This window comes from Trachypithecus francoisi, unplaced genomic scaffold (genome assembly GCF_009764315.1).
Source record: "Trachypithecus francoisi isolate TF-2019V2 unplaced genomic scaffold, Tfra_2.0 Lachesis_group17, whole genome shotgun sequence".
NCBI lineage: Eukaryota > Metazoa > Chordata > Mammalia > Primates > Cercopithecidae > Trachypithecus > Trachypithecus francoisi.
In genome coordinates this window covers 98,971,408-98,989,838 of record NW_022681462.1, presented here as the reverse complement: position 1 = coordinate 98,989,838, position 18,431 = coordinate 98,971,408, and the positions used below count along the sequence as shown (strand labels likewise).

General features: G+C 44.6%; 1 protein-coding gene across 1 annotated transcript in view; it reads right to left on the bottom strand.

Moving 5' to 3' along the window:
* Positions 1 to 13,532, bottom strand: part of YWHAQ (tyrosine 3-monooxygenase/tryptophan 5-monooxygenase activation protein theta) — a 48,950-nt gene extending 35,418 nt beyond the window's left edge. The window contains exons 1-2 of the mRNA XM_033176587.1: positions 13,375 to 13,532; positions 12,594 to 12,969 (exon numbers count right to left, since the gene is read on the bottom strand). Of these exons, the coding sequence (XP_033032478.1) occupies positions 12,594 to 12,887 (294 nt within the window). The 5' untranslated portion in view covers positions 12,888 to 12,969; positions 13,375 to 13,532. The remainder of the gene's footprint in view (positions 1 to 12,593; positions 12,970 to 13,374) is intronic.
* Positions 13,533 to 18,431: the final 4,899 nt, after the last annotated feature.

Below are 18,431 nucleotides of genomic sequence, written 5' to 3'. Positions count from 1 at the left end.
ACAGACATTTCTCCAAAAAACATATACTAAAGGTCAATAAGTACATGATACCATTTCATATCCACCAGGATTGGTGAGGATGTAGAGAAATTGGAACTCTCTTACACTGCGGTGGGAATGTAAAATAGTATAGTCACTTTGGAAAACAATCTGGCAGTTCCTAAAACATTAAACAGGTACATACACAAGAGAAATGAAAACATGCCCATGCAAATTATCACAGTAGCATTATTCTTAACAGCCTAAAGATGGAAGCAACCCAAATATGTCCATCGATGGACAAATAGATTTAAAAAGTATTTCTATACAGTGTAATATTATTCAGCCACAAAAAAAGCACAAAATTCTGATACATTTTTCAACATAAACATTATGCAAAATGAAATAAGTCAGACACAAAAAGACAACTATTCTATAATTCCACTTACATGAGGTACCTAGAGTAGTCAAATTCATAGAAAGTAGAATGGTGGTTGCCAGGGGGGAATGGGGAGCTTTTGTTGAACTGGTATAGAGTTTCAGTTTTTCAAGATGAAGAGTTGCAGAGATGGATGGTGGTGATGCCTGCCGGTTGCATTGCACAACAAAATGAATGTACTTGATACCACTGAACTGTTGTAGCTCAAGAAGGGTTAAAACGCTAACTGTTATGTTACGTGTCTCTTACCACACAACAAGAGTTTTATTTAAAAAAGGTCAGGTGTGTGGCTCACATTTGTAATTCCAGCACTCTGGGAGGCCACGCAGAAGGATCATCTGAGCCCAGGAGTTTGAGACCAGTGTGGGTAACAAAGTGAGACCCCCGTCTCAAAAAAATTAGCTGAGGGTGGTGGTGTACACCTGTAATCCCAGCTATTTGGGAGACTGAAGTAGGAGGATCCCTTGAGCCCAGCAGTTTGAGGATGCAGTGAGTCATGATCATGCCATTGTACTCCAGCCTGGGTGACAGAGTGAGAGCTCCTGCCAAAAGAAAAAAAGAAGGTCTGATGCAAGCTTCAACACAAATAAACTTTGAGGGCATTAGGGTAAGTGAAAGAAGCCAGACACGAAACACTACATATTATATGATTCTGTTTATATGAAACATCCAGAAGAGGCAAATCTATAGGGATAGAAAGCAGATTAGTGGTTGTCAGGAGCTGAGGTAAGGGGAGATGGTGAATGACTATTATGGATATACAATTTCTTTTCTTTCTTTTTTTTTTTTTTTTTTTTTTTTTTTTTTTTTGAGGCGGAGTCTCGCTCTGTCGCCCGGACTGGAGTGCAGTGGCCGGATCTCAGCTCACTGCAAGCTCCGCCTCCCAGGTTTATGCCATTCTCCTGCCTCAGCCTCCCGAGTAGCTGGGACTACAGGTGCCCGCCACCTCGCCCGGCTAGTTTTTTTGTATGTTTTAGTAGAGACGGGGTTTCACCGTGTTAGCCAGGATGGTCTCGATTTCCTGACCTCGTGATCCGCCCGTCTCGGCCTCCCAAAGTGCTGGGATTACAGGCTTGAGCCACCGCACCCGGCCTACAATTCTTTTTGTGGTAATGAAAATGTTCTGGAATTAATAATGATGACTGCACAACTTTGTGAATAAACTAAAAACCACAGAATCATATTTAAAAAGGTAAAATGTAATGTATTTGAAGTATATTTAATTTAAAAATATATGTAAACTGACACTCCAAGTTTTTAAATGGGACAACAAAAAACAAGATAGAAAGCTTCTCTAATAAGGACAGTATCTGCAACTAAGCCAAATTATTTTGTAAACATTGCTTTGAAACTTTAAGGAGATCGTTAAGTTTCCTTAGAGAAATGAATTCTAAAGAGGGAAATTATTTGCGTAGCAATCATCACTATGACTTTTAAATATATGTGCCTATACTTTTTAGAGTTGTCTTTGTTTCACTTTGTTCTTTGAGACAGAGACTTGCTTTGTCACCCAGGCTTGAGTGAAGCGGCAGGAAGACGGATCACTGCAGCCTAAACCTCCTGGGCTTAAGCAATCCTCTTTTCTCAACCACCAGTTAGCTCACAGGCACACACAACATACCCAGCCAATGTTTTGATTTTGTTTTGTTTTTTTTTGGTAGAGACAGCATCTCACACTTTGTTGCCCGGGCTGGTCTTGAACTCCTGGACTCAAGCAATCCTCCCGTGTTGGCCACTCAAATTGCTGGGGTTATAGGTGTAAGCCTCCCTGCCCAGACTATGTTTATTTTAGATGTTCAAAACGACAAACAAAAATAACACTCTAGACAAAACGATGGAGAATACGTATTAAATGACAAACAGTTTAGGGCTTTTATAAATTTGTGACCTCCACACCTCCCCTTAGTCCTTTTTCTCCATAAACTCTAATTATAAATTCTACTACCACAGGAAAAAAAAGGAATACATCCTTCTGAAAAAATAATATTTGAGAATCTACACTAATAATCTTAGTGGGTCCTTTAAAGACTCAACAGACTTGGCGGCTAAATATGTTGCTTTGGTGTCCTGATATAAACTTAAAAGAAAACTATAGTTTTATCAACAGATAAAATAAGTTTATGAACATCTATCAGGCCATTTTGATTACAAGCAGAAATGTTCAGTAACCTGTCCTGGACAGAAAATAAATCACTAAGTGCTTTCTGTTATCTGTATAAGAAGGATCACCTTCCCAGAGATGTACAGCTGACTGTAAACAACAAAACAGAGGTATACAACCTTAAATCCTACCTGCTGAGTTATTCAAACTGCATCAGTGTACACTACACTATTTAAAACAGCAACAAACAAGACCTGAAAAACCCTAATGAGAAATATGGGAATACAAGGCCGGGCGCGGTGGCTCAAGCCTGTAATCCCAGCACTTTGGGAGGCCGAGACGGGCGGATCACGAGGTCAGGAGATCGAGACCATCCTGGCTAACACGGTGAAACCCCGTCTCTACTAAAAAATACAAAAAACTAGCCGGGCGAGGTGGCGGCGCCTGTAGTCCCAGCTACTCGGGAGGCTGAGGCAGGAGAATGGCGTAAACCCGGGAGGCGGAGCTTGCAGTGAGCCGAGATCCGGCCACTGCACTCCAGCCGGGGAGACAGAGCGAGACTCCGTCTCAAAAAAAAAAGAGAAATATGGTAATACCAAAAAAGATATTAAATGTTTAAATGTTATATGTGTGCTTGAGCCCAGGAGGCAGAGGTTGCAGTGAACTGAGATTGTGCCCCTACATTCCAGCCTGGGAGACAGAGGGAGACCCTGTTTCAAAAAAGAAAAAAAAAAAAAAAAAGTGAATGAATTTCAGAAACATGCTAGGTGAAAGAAACTCTGCATAGTATTCCCATAGAGCAAGGTATAGTCTGGGAACCCCTAGAGGTCTCCCCTATACCCTTTGTGGGGTGGAGAGGAAACAAAGTAAAATCACTTTCATAATTCTAAGATGATATTTGCTTTTTTCCCACTGTCATTTTCTCACAACTGGAGTTTTCCAGAAGCTACAAGAGGTGTGATGCTACAATAGGTTGAATGAAAAGCAATGCTGCTATTCTCATTCAACTTTTTGTTAAAGTTATTTTATTTTCTAAAAAGGGGTTCTGAGATCAAGTTTGTGAACCACTGTCCTAGAGTATGGCCAATTGAGAGGTCTTACACAGCATCTGGTAACTCCATCAATCTACTTAGCACTCATCACCCAAACCAAAAAGTGATGGTGCCAGTCATGTCTCCTAAGTGGGGATCAAAACTTTTCTATACATTCTCGTATCTTGAGGACAACAAGACACAGGCTACACTATCTTCTTGCTATATGTATTAAAGACTCTCAACCAGTGATGTGAAATATCATAACACCCAATACATGGCAACCAACAATTACAGTGAATACCCATACACCCACCACCTGGATCCTACCATTAACCTTTTGCCATACTTGCTTTATCAGATATCCATCCATTTCTACCAGTTATAAACTGAAGACATCAGTACATACATATCACTAGTTTTTTCTTTCAAAGCAAAATTTACATACAAAATGCACAAATCTTGGGTGCACATTTGCTGAGTTTTGATGAATGTATAAAACTCAAACCCGTATCAACTAAAGAATACAATTATCCATTCTACTATAAAGACACACGCACATATATGTTTATTGTAGCACTATTCATAATAGCAAATACTGGGAACCAACTCAAATGCCCATCAATGATAAACTCAATCAAGAAAAGGTGGCACATATACACCATGGAACACTATGCAACCATAAAAAAAGGATGAGTTCATGTTCTTTGCAAGGACATAGATGAAGCTGGAAACCATCATTCTCAGCAAACTATCACAAGATCAGAAAACCAAACACCACATGTTCTCACTCATAAGTGAGAACTGAACAATGAGATCACATGAACACAAGGAGGGGAACATCACACACCGCGGCCTGCTGGGGTTGGGGGGCTAGGGGAGGAATAGCATTGGAGAAATACCTAATGTAGATGACGGGCTGATTGGTGCAGCAAACCACCATGGCACGTGTATACCTATGAAAGAAACCTGCACGTTCTGCAAATGTATCCCAGAACTTAAAAGTATTAAAAAAAAAAAAAAAAAAACAATTATCCTAGAAGCCTGCTCCTTCCCAATCAATCTCTGCCTATTCTCCCACAGAAGCCTTTATTCCTGATCTTTCTTTTTCCTACCATAAACAAGTTGTGTTTGTTCTAAAATTTCATAGAAATGGAATCACACACACTATGTACTTTTTCATGCAGAGAGTTTCTTTCACCTAGCATGTTTCTGAAATTCATTCACGCTGTAGTATCAGTGGTCTGTTCCTTTTTTTTTTTTTTTGAGACGGAGTCTCGCTCTGTTGCCCAGGTTGGAGTGCAGTGGCTGGATCTCAGCTCACTGCAAGCTCCACCTCCCGGGTTTACGCCACTCTCCTGCCTCAGTAGCTGGGACTACAGGTGCCCGCAACCTCGCCCGGCTAGTTTTTGTATTTTTTAGTAGAGACGAGGTTTCACCGGGTGAGCCAAGATGGTCTCGATCTCCTGACCTTGTGATCCGCCCATCTTGGCCTCCCAAAGTGCTGGGATTACAGACTTGAGCCACCGAGCCCAGCGGTCCATTCCTTTTTTTTTTTTGAGACGGAGTCTCGCTCTGTCGCCCAGGCTGGAGTGCAGTGGCCGGATCTCAGTTCACTGCAAGCTCCGCCTCCTGGGTTTACGCCATTCTCTCGCCTCAGCCTCCCAAGTAGCTGGGACTACAGGCGCCCGCCATCTCGCCCGGCTAATTTTTTGTATTTTTTTAGTAGAGACGGGGTTTCACCGTGTTAGCCAGGATGGTCTCGATCTCCTGACCTCGTGATCCGCCCGTCTCGGCCTCCCAAAGTGCTGGGATTACAGGCTTGAGCCACCGCGCCCAGCCTGTCCATTCCTTTTTAATGCTGAGTAGTATTCCACTTGTATATGCATCAGTGTTTATCAATTTTCCTACTAGTGGATTATTTCTAGTTTTCTGCTCTTAGAATAAAGCTGTTATTAACATTCTTGTACCTATGCGTCTTGGCCCCATGTATCATTCCCTCTTGCATAAACACCTAAGAGTGGAATTTCTAGGGGAGGAAAAACTTGTAATGGGAAATTTTAAAGGTACACAGGAGAACAGAGAATAGTACAATGAATTCCAATTAAAGCCAGCTGCAACTATATTACTTCATAGACACTCCTGTTTCATCTGTATTTCCCCAATTACAAAGGTACACGCATACCTTTTCAGAGGGCTATCTGGAAAAAAACACACATCTTTTGATTTGGAAATTCCACTTCCAAGAACTTAAGTAAATCCTAGCATAAAGCATGCAACAACGATCTTCTTCCCAGTGTTGTTTGGAGAAAAACTGTTTACAACCTAAATGTTCACCACTGGGTTAAAAGTCTGAACCACGGCCGGGTGCAGTAGCTCACGCCTGTAATCCCAGCACTCTGGGAAGCAGAGGCGGGAGGATCACCTGAGGTCTGGAGGTTGAGACCAACCTGACCAAGAGGGAGAAACCTCGTCTCTAATAAAAATACAAAATTAGCTGGGTGTAGTGGTGCATGCCTGTAATCCCAACTACTTGTGAGGCTGACGCAGGAGAATTGCCTGAACCCCGGAGGCAGAGGTTGAGGTGAGCCGAGACTGCGCCACTGCACTCTAGCCTAGGCAACAAGAGCGAAACTCCATCACAAAAAAAAAAAAGAAAGAAAAGAAAAAAGAAAGTCTGAATCACATATGCCAAGCTACTACGATGGAGGGGAGTATATTTGCCCTTCATCAATTTTCACTGCATTTATAGATTTCAATACAATCGCAGTGTGTGCAAAGTTTTTAAAAGAGCAAATCTCAAGGCTTTGGAGACAGCTACGAAGAGGTGGCACTTTGAAAATATAGGATCCGGCCAGACACAGTGGTCTGTTCCTTATAGTTCACGCTTGTCACCTCAGCACTCTGGGTGGATTACTTGAGCTCACGAGGAGTTCAAGACCAGCCTGGATAACATGGCAAAACTTCATCTCTACAAAAAACACAAATTAGCCAGGCAAGTGCCTGTAGTCCCAGCTACTCTGGATGCTGAGGTGGGAGGATAGCTTGAGCCCGGGAGGTGGAGGTTGCAGTGAGCCCAGATGGCGCAACTGCACTCCAGCTCAGGCCACAGAGCCAGACTCTATCTCAAAAACAAATAAAACCAAATGAAACAAAAAATAGGACCCACTGAATAAGTTTCAGTAAGGTGAACTGTAGAGTTTAACAGCATACACACAATAATGACAAGGGGAAAAATAACAAGTCTAGCTAGACAAGAGGTTCAGGTAAGATACCAACACGTTAGGAAGAAATCAAAGGACAGCATGACACAATCCAATACAACTTAGTACAGCTCATTTTATTTATGGTCTAATCCAAGGTGTTCTCAACCTTGGCATTACTGGCACTGGGGGGCTGGGTCCTTTGTTGGGGAATGTCCTGTGCACCACATGATGTTTAGTAGCATTCAGGCCTCCACCCACTAGCCATGAGCAGCACCTTCCTTCCTCAAGTCTGAACCCAAAATGTTTCCAGATGTTGCCAAAATTCCACTGGGGGCAGTGGGGAATGGGTAAAAATCACCTGGTTGGGTAACACGGATTTAACCTTAAACTTACAATATTCTATTCCACTTTTTTTTTTTTTAGACAAGAGTTTTGCTCTGTCACCTAGTCTGGAGTGCAATGGCGCAATCTCGGCTCACTGCAACCTCTGTCTCCCCAATTCCAGCAACTCGCCTCAGCCTCCCAAGTAACTGGGATTACAGATGCCCGCCACTACGCCAGGCTAACTTTTTGTATTTTTAGTAGAGAAAGGGTTTCGCCATGTTGCCCAGGCTGGTCTCCAACTCCTGACCTCAGGTCATCTACCTGCCTCAGGCTCCCAAAGTGCCACGATTACAGGCATGAGCCACTGTGCCCAGCCCATTTCATTCTTTAAAAAACAACAACAACAAAAAACCCTGGCCAGGCATGTCTCTACTAAAAATACAAAAAAACTAGTCAGGCATGGTGGTCATGCCTGTAATCCCAGCTACTCGGGAGGCTGAGGGAGGAGAACTGCTCGAACCTGGGAGACAGAGGTTGCAGTGAGCTGAGATGGTGCCACTGCACCCCAGCCTGGGTGGCAGAGCAAGATTCCATCTCAAAAAAAAAAAAAACACCCAACTCCCCCCCTCCCCAAAACTCTTGCCTCTAAGCAGCCTACAATCTCAAGGCAAAACCCTCAACGTCAATGAGTTTTTAAATCTTATTACAGTATTGTATGTATAAGAAAGTCTTCAATATTACAGACTGGGAGTTTCGCCCATCACGGATCTACCTTCCTTCCTCATTAGAAGCATTAATGTCTTGTATTTATTAAAATGCACAAATTCCTCAAAACAGAAATTCACATCATGGTCTTAAGTGAGCTACCATGCACTTAGGGCCTACTGTGGTCCATGTCATAAGCAGTTACGCCACTTGGGTTCAAATCCTTACTCTTACTACTTACTAGCTTTATAATCTTGACCACATTACTAACTTCTTTACGCCTCATTCTCCTCAACTGTGAAACAGAAATACTATCAACCTACCTTAGGGGAGCAAAGTGAGTATAAAATGCTTAAAATAGTGTTTAGTGTGCAGTGAATGCCTGGTAAACGTCAATTATGAGCCATTATTCTAAGTACAAGTCTATAAAAACAGGCACCATCATCATCAATTTACAGAAGAAAGAGTGTGAGAGATTAAGAAATTTGCCAGTGTCCATGAAACTAAAAGGTAATGGAGCAATGATTCAAAAACTGATTCAGAGTCCATACTTTTTCCACTGTGTCAATAAAATCACATTCAGATTCATTAACTATGAAGAAAAACGTATCAGTCTTACTCAAAAATAATGACCAGCATATGACATTTTTTTATTGAGATTAAATTTAAACACAACTAAATTCAAGCATATTACTCAATTAAGGTTACAAAGCTTTTACACTAAGACAGACAACTTTCAGAGATTCTCTACATATTATTTTAACTGACTCTTATTTTTAAAAATCATAATATGCACTTTAGTTTCTGAACTTGTTTATGCATTATGCTGAAGCAATTTACTGAAATTCTACTAGAACTGATGTACAGGAGAGGATAATATGATGTTTAAGATAGAAATTATCTTGTATACATTCAAACTGCCTGGTTCTTATTCCAAGGTCACTGACTTTGTAAATGACAGATTTTGTTCCCAAGTCCCAACGGGGCTTTGTGAACCCCTCTAACTTTTTACATTTGCCCTTTCCTCACACCCAAGTCCTTCTTAATGACTCCTAAACATCTTACCTGTAATATTTAAGCCCAGGGTTTTGTTTTTGTTTTCAGACAAGAGTCTCGCTCTGTGGCCCAGGCTGGAGTGCAACCTTCACCTCCCAGATTCAGGCGATTCTCCTGCCTCAGTCTCCCAAGTAGCTGGAACTTGGGAGTGTGCCACCACACCTGGCTAATTTTTTTGTATTTTTAATAGAGATGGGGTTTCACCATGTTGGCCAGGCTGGTCTCCAACTCCTGACCTCAGGTGATCCACCGGCCCTGGCCTCCCAGTGTGCTGGGATTACAGGCATGAGCCACCACAGCCAAAGCCCAGCTTTTTTGGCCTAGATTTTGCTCTGCCCAACACTCAGTAAGATCACCAATGACTTCTGCTTCACTTCCTTTCTGAAGCCATTTCACTGAAGTCACCAGTTTTCAACCTGTTATGTATTCTTCACATTCTTCAATCTGGACTTTAAAAATTACTCATTTAAGAGGTGGAAGGATGTCAGAGCAGAGCAGAATGGCTAGGACCTACTTACCCTACAGCCCCAAACTATGAGAATTGGAAGAGACTTAGAAAGTTTAGCCCAAAGTCTTCGGTTTTACAATGACACTGACAGACAGCTCTAACTGGATGAAATCTTCTCTAACTCCTCTCATCTTAGAGAGTTTGGTCCACTTATAGTTCCTTACTCTTGGATTTTAACATTTTTTTCTGCTTCTACGGTTCAGTAACCTCTTTCAATACAATGATTATCAAAAGGGTTGAGAGTTGTTCACAGAGTTATTTTGAATACATGGTTCAGGTAATTCTGCCCCAATCTACTGTATGAAAGGGAAAGAAGAGGCTGAGAATATCTGCTCTTTTCTATCAAAATTTTGGCTATCCTTCATGTTAACTTCTATTAGTCTTCTATAACCACCAAGTCAAGTCTCACCTCCTCCACACCAAATTTTTCTTCCTGTTCACCAAAGGAAAAAAAGAAAACCCTGTATTAGCATGCATGTTCAGAAACTTTTAGGTTTTACTCTACTTTCCTAGACTCCTTATTAAATTACTAACTCATCAATTATCAGACTCTTGTTCACTTGTCTATCACTTCCTTGTCCATCAGTTCAGATCAGACTGGTTAGTTAGCACTCAAACCACGAATTCTAGATGCTGCTACGTGTACAGTGGTGGCTGACATCTGTAATCCCAGGACTTTGGGAGGCTAAGTCATGAGGACTGCTTGAGGCCAGAAGTTCAAGACCAGCCTGGGCATAACAAGACCCCATCTCTACAATAAATAAATAAAACTTTTAAAAAACTCCAGTTTCCCAACAACCAAATGAAGAAACCCCCTTACTCAACCTTCTATAAATGATCATTCCTGCCTTCCTTTCCAGGCTTGTCTCTTGCAACAACGCTACACATGAACTCTGCTCCAGCCATGCCGACACACTGTTTCCTGAAAAGGCCTATCCCAGATATTCAGGTATTCCTTCGGCCTTTAATACTGACACCTCCGCCAGCCTCTTTCCTCAATGTTCAGCCCCCAAAAACCTATCTTTGTGAAGCCTTTTCAAAGGTTTCTATTTCCTTCAGACTCCACAGCACTGTGTTCATTAGCCGTCTGATGGGAATATTGTGTTATTTATGTTTGTGTGTCTCTCACATGCTCTCTAAATTATGAATCATCAGAGGGCAAAATCCACGATTCTGTTTTGTACTTCCCCATATTGCTTAGAGCACAATGCCTGGCACACAGAAAGCTCTCGATACAGTTGCCAACTTGAAAAAGTGCTTTCCCAAGATATTTTTTTATAGGTTGGCCACCAAGCCCCAGTTAGCTTCTTATGCCATTTTATGAATATTTCATTTACGCCTTGGTGTCTCAGATTCATCAAGCTAAACTATTCTATTTCTTCTCGGTATATAGAAGAGACTGTCCTAAATTCAGGGGTTGTCCCCATTGAAATGGTCTGTATGAAAGTTCTATTCTAATGTCACCTGGTCTGTCTCTCAAGCTACATATCAACTAAGCAAAACTCTTCCCCTACTAATGCCATCATAAAAATCAGAATTTATAAGAGCCACAAAATAAAACGAATATTCCTTCGGCTCAGAGTCACCTTGCTCGAGAAAAAGAAAAATCATGTGGTGATTATGAATTGCTTCAAGATAACTAAATGAAAAGTAAAAAACTGAACAGAAAGAGATTGAAATATGCTGTGAGAGCACCCAAAATACATATATAGAAAGCCTTAACATATGTAATTCTTGTGAGTCTTCCCTTGGTAACAGATAACGCTGTTAATAGCCATTACCATATGCTACTCAAGTTGAAGTCTACCATTACTTTCAAGTTGGCAACATTTTTTAATACAAGCAATTCAGTCCAAAAAGCTTTTACAAGTGTTTCTTCAATGCCAAGCAGGGACTGGAAGCTAAGAGCACACGGATAAATACAACAAAGTTTTGACTTCATAAAGTAAATAATCTCAAGTTTTCTCCACTTTAGTACACACTCTGTCTACAATACTTTCTTTCCCCCTTTAGCAGTTATTTCCATCAGCCATGATTTTGTCCGGATCGCCTGTCATCGTATTAGAAAAAGAGGTTAAAAAGGTTTCATGGAATTTTTTTTTTTTTTAAACAAGGGGTGGGGAACATATTCCCTGCCCCACCATTCTGATGACATGAAGAAAGAAAGCTTCAGGGGTGGAGGAGGGGGCCAGGGAGAAATTATTTCTTCCACTCCCTTTTGAAAAAATTGCCAGTCTACTATGCTTGTCTATCAAAGCCCACCTAAAATATGATGTGCACAAACACATCAAAAATAAGTAGGCCTCTTGTAAAAGTGACACTTAAAGAAAGGCAAACCATATCAGATTATTTCCTATTTTATCCATAGAAATGACTCTTTGCCGCACTGAAACATTTAAAAACACTCCTAGATATAATGTTGGTATTTCAATTTGAAAAACTTATCCTACGGATCAAAAGATCCGTGCAATGACAAAGCTAAAAATGTTCTCTCTCACTAATAAGGGTGAATCACAGCAGCCACCTACTCCACCCAACAATCGTCCTTGCTAAGACTGGACAGTTCAAAACCTGGAAAGCTTTCCTTGTCCGCTCCACACTAGAAACGAATTCACTTCAACACTAGTGTTTAAGCACAGCTGTGCAACAGCAAGGAAATGTTATTAAATGTTGAAATTTACCAGGACATTGTGTTCTTCAGGTAGAGCTGTGCCCTTTTCACATTTACCGAACTCCCCTCCTCTCCTGTTTATGGGGGGTGGGGGGCAGCGCAACAGACACACTTGCTTGAAAAATAAAGTCTCTGTTCAGATTTTCGAAGTAAGTTTCCATTACTGGGTTTGCGAAAAAATCCCTACTACATTGTCTAACAAAAAGGTGCCTGCGCCTTCTTTCAACTGCCTGAAGCCATTAGACAGCTCACAGATCTCCCCGCACAAGAAACTTAAAAACGCCTTTCAGTCTCGCAGAGACCTACTTGGATGTTTCCAAGTTCCATCGTTTGGTAGCTACCCAGCATCTGGGGGAAAGAAAAAAAAAAAAAAAGAACTTATCCTTGGAAAAGCGTCTTCTTGACTCTCAAGAACCGGAGAGGGACAGTAGGGAAGTCAGGGCTCACCTGAAACCGTCCACCTAGGCAGACAGTCCGGTAAGCCCCGGCTCACCTTTCTTTCCGTGCCCGCGAAACTCTCAATGAAAAGTATCGCACAAAAGGCCTCCCCTGCTCCCCGCGCCGAGGACTCACCAGGACCGTGGTGCAGATGGATCTCAGCTCGGACTCCACTTTCTCCCGATAGTCCTTAATCAGCTGCAACTTCTTGTCGGAGGTGTCGGTCTTCTGCTCGATGCTCGAGATGACCCTCCAGGCGGACCTGCGGCCCCCGACCACGTTCTTGTAGGCCACGGAGAGCAGGTTGCGCTCCTCGTTGGACAGCTCGGCGCCCTGCTCGGTCACTGCCTTCATGCAGGTGGCCATGTCGTCGTAACGCTCGGCCTGCTCGGCCAGCTTGGCCTTCTGGATCAGCTCAGTCTTCTCCATGGCGGGCGCGGGGCCGGGGCCGGGGTGGAGGGCGAGGAGAGCAAGGGAGAGCGCCGACCCGGAGCGGGAGGAGCCTGGAGAGCTGCGGAGGGGCGGGGCGGCGAGGCGAGAACAAAAAGCAGGGAGGGAGCGCCGTCAGACAATGCGGCCCGCCGCCCGCTTTTGTCTCCCGCACATGCGGCCGCTTGAATTTCCCTCTCCCCCGCCCCCGCCCCGCCGGGCGCCCGGGGAGGCCGCGGCCCGCGGCGGGAGGAGGCGGGGGCGGCGCGGAGGCCCCGCGCGCAGGGAGCCCGAGCCGCGGCCGCTCCCGCCACCCCCGCCCGGCCGGCCCAAGATGGAAGCGACCGTTGGCCCCGCACCTTCCCGCCCAGAGCCGTCCCTGAGGGGAGCGGCATCGACAGCCGGCTGCTCCCGAGGGCGGCACCTCCGCCCGTCCCTCAAGCCCAGAGCGGCCGGAGGACGCCCGCGGGCCGACCCAGGCGCTCACCTTCACGTCTCCGCGGCCGCGACGCGAGTCCCACCACTTTGATCTGCTTTTGGCTTTAGCTAAGGACCCTCCCGTCTCAGCCTACCCCGGAGCCGAGGGGCCGTCCGCCGCCCAATGATGCGCCGAGCTTGGCCCGAGAGTCCCGCCCCCCGACGCGCCGCTGGCCAATGAGGACCGAGCGCGCGGAAGGGGGCGAGGGGGGCGGAGCGGGAGGGAACGAGGAGGCTAGGAGGGTGGGTCGGCGCGGGGAAGTTCGGTTGGCCGGCAGGCTGCGGCTTCGGCCACGGGGTTTCCTCCAATTAGATCCAGGGTAAAAGGACGTCACTGTTGCCATGGCGATGCCGTTACCAACTCCCCTCAGCCTCCCCACCACCCCGGCACTTCTGGGTGCGGCACGAGACCCAGAGGCGCGCACAACCTCCGAAGCGGCGACTACGTCTCCGGGTGCGGATGGTGCATTGCATCTCAAGGTCTCTGGACGAGTCTGGACTGGAGGGTGACATATTCAGCTGTTTTGGAGCACAGGGGCCTTTCTTTCCTCCACCTTCCGATCTATGACAAAGGTTTGGATCCCAAGATACTAAACCCAGACCTTAATCACGTTGCCGTTAGGTCTGGGAATTAAGCAAACCGCATCCCTATTAAAGAATAATTGATTCCTGGAGACTGGGCACCTACCTGGTGAATTCAGGTGTTCAGATGGGCACCCTAAAACAAAAACTTCCCTTGTGAAAAGGTAGGTCCCAGAAGATCCAGGCGAGTCTCTGTGACAATGCCAAGTATTGTGGTTTTCTTTATAATGGGAAATGACATTCAGCACAATCTGCAGGAAAACACCTAGAACCACCCCTTCCCACCCCCCCAAAAAAACCCTGCCCATAACATCGCTCCCCCTAAAAAAGCAATTTTTATGTTGCTTTCAGGCTTTCCAGGTTATGCATCTACATCTATAATTTTTCACATCATTGTCACATGCGCACACGCTTTTTGTTTCTGGTATTGTTTGTAAGAGCACACTTGAAAAGCCGAAATCCTCTCCCTGGATGTCGATTTCTGATTTTCTCCTCCTGGGGAACACCCTGCTGAAGTGAGAAAGATTTCCCCAGGCCCCTCCCATTCAGGGTAATCCCTGGCAGCTCCCGTTCCTTTTAAACCACTCCTGTCTCTCCTGGCACTCCACTCCCTTAACTCCATCCAGGTAGGGTGGCTGTCCTGCCCGTCTGGCGAGTGGCCTTTGTGCCATCTTAAGATGAGAATTGCCCTCTGGGTTCACGCTGCTATGATCCCGATTCCAGCAGGTCTAGGAAGAATGGATCATAGAAGGCCCAAGAATGCCACAGGCAAGAAAGAATTTCCCATTCTCGGTGGAGACCTGAGCGAATCCGGAGAATCTCTAGAATGGGAGATCTGAGAGTGCAAACAGATGGGAGGAGAAGGTGCCGACTTTCCAGAAATTCAGACTCCCTTTTGACTGCCCCTCCCTGTCCTGACTTGTAAAGGTTGCTTTGTGCTTTGACAGACAGGAGCGGCCTGGATTGGAAAGGGCCTGTGTCTTAAGGCAGAAATGCCTTACTATGTTCCAGCCTTATAATGGAGGGCCCTGCTGTTATTTCTGGAATCCCTGGGGCCCCACTGCAGACACATGAGTGTTTATGGCCCTGTGGGCTGGGGTGGAGCTGGACACCGAGAAATCCCAATGGAAAGAATTTGCATGTGGAAGGTCAGATAAAATGCCTTCTGTATGACCAGTGAATTTCAAGCTTACCAAAATTAGAGGCAACGCGGGCAAGGGGAGAAGCCAGTGGAGGTGGATGGGGGATAGAGACCCTGGAGAGGAAATCGTCAGGGGATGGGACCTCTGTGGTAGGGAGAGGTGCTACCAGAAGGAGCAAGCACACTAAATTCTTTGTCAGAAAGTCTAGGCTGTGCTGCCGTCTCCCCAGTGACCTTGGGCAAGTTTTTGCTGCTTTCTGTACCTCAGTCTCTGAAATTTCTGCTTTCATTCAATCAAATATTTATTGAACACCAACTCATCTAGTTGCAGTCATCTGGAATCATGGGTAAAAACTGCTTCCAACCAATGATGCAGTATAAAATTGCATTTTAGGAAGATTCAGAGGACCCTCTGCATAGCTAAAGGCTTCTGTGCCTGAAAGGACTCGGGTTGGAGAGAATAAGGCTCTAGGAACTTTAAGTCCCTGGACACAGAAAGAACTAATGTGTGTTGAGTGATTGCATGTGTCAAGCACTATTTTAAGTCTTTTAGCAAGAATTAACTTATCCAATCTGCTTAATGCCACTACAAAGTAGGTGTTATTATGCTCACCGTCTGTATTTCACAGACGAGGAAATGAAGGCACAGGGTGGTCAAGCATGATGTACAGGGCCACACAGCTAGAGAGCGGCAGAACTTGGATATGGACCCCATGCAGTTTGGGTGCCAAAGCCCATCTTTTTAACCACTGCTGAGGCTGCCTCACCAAGTCTCCCCAGATCTCTGCTAGATACTGTAGAGAACCTAGGACAGATCAGACCCGCCTCTGTCTTCTAGGAGTTTCTCCCTAGTAAATATGAAACCTGTTAAGCATCACATCCAACATATTGGGAAGAAGTGCAGGGAACAGACAGCTAGCAAAGGGAATACTGAGAAATTATTACCTTATTCATGAAGTTCTTATTATTTTTTCTAAGTTACCTGGTATGAAGAAACTCCTGGAACAAAAAGGAGCACATTAACACGGAGCCAGAAGACCCTAAAATCCAGCCCTGCTATTTATATGTGATTTGAGCTTGGATACCTTGATCTTCTGTGAAACTCAGTTCCCTCTATCTGTAATCTAGAAAAATAATCCCAGCTGGGCACAGTGGCACATGTCTGTAATCCCAATACTTTGAGAGGTTGAGATGGTAGATTGCTTGAGCCCAAGAGTTCCAGACCAGTGTAGGCAACATGGCAAAAACCTATATCTACAAAAAAATATAAAAGTTATCTGGGCATGATGGTGCACATATGTAGTCCCAGCTACCTGGGAGGCTGAGATGGGAGGATCACCTGAGGCCAGAAGGTTGAGGCTGGCATGAGCCATGATTGCACCTCTGCACTCCAGCCTAGGCAACAGAGTGAGACCCTGTCTCAGAAATCATCATCATCATCATCATCGCAACATCAAAGAGTTGTTTGGAGATTAGATGAACTGTCACATAGGAAAATGCTGAGCATATAGCAAGTGTTCAGTAAGTAGCATTTTCTTTTTTCCTTGTTTCCCTCTGCTTGGGGATGGGGTACAGTGCTGGGGGGATGCTATCCAGCTGCAAGGAACTTTAGAACTTTATTAACTGTTTAGTGAAAGCTTATCTCTCGAATCATTGTTGTAATTAGTGCAGTTAATGGTCTACAGAATGACTGCATTCCATGTACATTTCAGAATGAATGAGACCTGGTTGAGCTCACTCTCATAAATTGTTTCAGTGATTTATTTACTCAGACCAGTGGATCACCAGAAACTTCTTCCTTTCCTGCCATATGGCAGCTAGTTTAGTGACAAGCAAACATTTGAGTGGGACTTTTCACCCAAAATCTTCATATAATTACTATTGGTGCTTCTGTGCAGTGGGCAGATAAAGAGTTGCCCCCACCTGGCCTGTGGGTGCTAAATGAGGTTTCGTAGAGTCACAGATAGGTGGGGAAATCAAGGGAGGCTGGTCAAGGAAGTCTTTCTACATATTTCTTAGTTTGAAACGTTATTCACTTTGTTCAGGGTGATGGTTAGTTGTATGTGTCAACTTGGTGGATCACGATACCCAGATACTTAGTCAAACACTGTTGTGGGTGTTTCTGTGAGGGTGTTTTTGGATGAGATTAACGTTTAAATCAGTGGACTTTGTTGTTGGTGGTGGTTGTTTTGGTTTTGTTTTTTGAAACAGTCTCACTCTGGCACCCAGGCTGGAGCGCAGTGGTGTGATCTTGGCTCACTGCAGCCCTCACCTCCCGGGTTCAAGCGATCCTCCTGCCTCAGCCTCCTGAGTGGCTGGAATTATAGATGTGCACCACCATGCCTGGCTAATTTTTGTATTTTTAGTAGAGACAGGGTTTCACCGTGTTGGCCAGGCTGGCCTCAAACTCCTGACCTCAAGTGATCCACCTGCCTCAGCCTCCCAAAGTGCTGGGATTCCAGGCGTGAGCCACCGCGCCTGGCCTAGATCAGTAGACTTTGAATAAGCAGTTTGCACTCCCTAACATGGGTGGGCCTCATCAAGTCAGAAGACCTGAAAAGAACACAAAGAGCATCCTTATTTGAGCAAGACGGAATTCTCCAGCAGACTGCCTTCAGACTCCGTCCGAAGCGCCGGCCCTTCCTGTGTCCCCTGCGGATGCTTTTAGAACTAGAAAGGGAACATGAGCTCTCCTGGATCTACATCCTGCTGGCCTGCAGGTTTTGAACTTGCCAGCATCCATACCTGTGTGAACAAATTCCTTTTAATAAATCTCTCTCTCTACACACATATACATACATATAAATACGTGTGTGTATTCTATTGAATGCATTTAGTAACCTTTTTTTTACCCAACAAATGATACGCATATCTTTTTCTTTTCTTTGGAGCCTCACTCTGTTGCCCAGGCTGGAGTGCAGTGGCATAATCTCGGCTCACTGCAACCTTTACTTCCCGGGTTCAAGCAGTTCTCCTGCCTCAGCCTCCTAAGTTGCTAGGACTACAGGCACATGCCACCACGCCTGGCTAATTTTTGTATTTTTGGTAGAGATGGGGTTTCACCATGTTGGTCAGGCTGGTCTTGAACCCCTAACGTCAGGTGATCTGCCCACCTTGGCTTCCCAAAGTGCTGGGATTATAGTGTTAGCCACTACGCCTGGTCAGATATGGATATCTTTTAATAGCTTTTAATGTGTGTCTGCAACATACCAGTCTCTCTTCTCTCCCTTACCAGACCATGAGCCTCTTGAGGGTAAGGGTTTTTGTTTGTTTGTTTGTTTATTTGTTTTAAATCTTGTATTCAGTGACTGCTCAACAGCTAGGTAAACTTAGCTATTATAGTT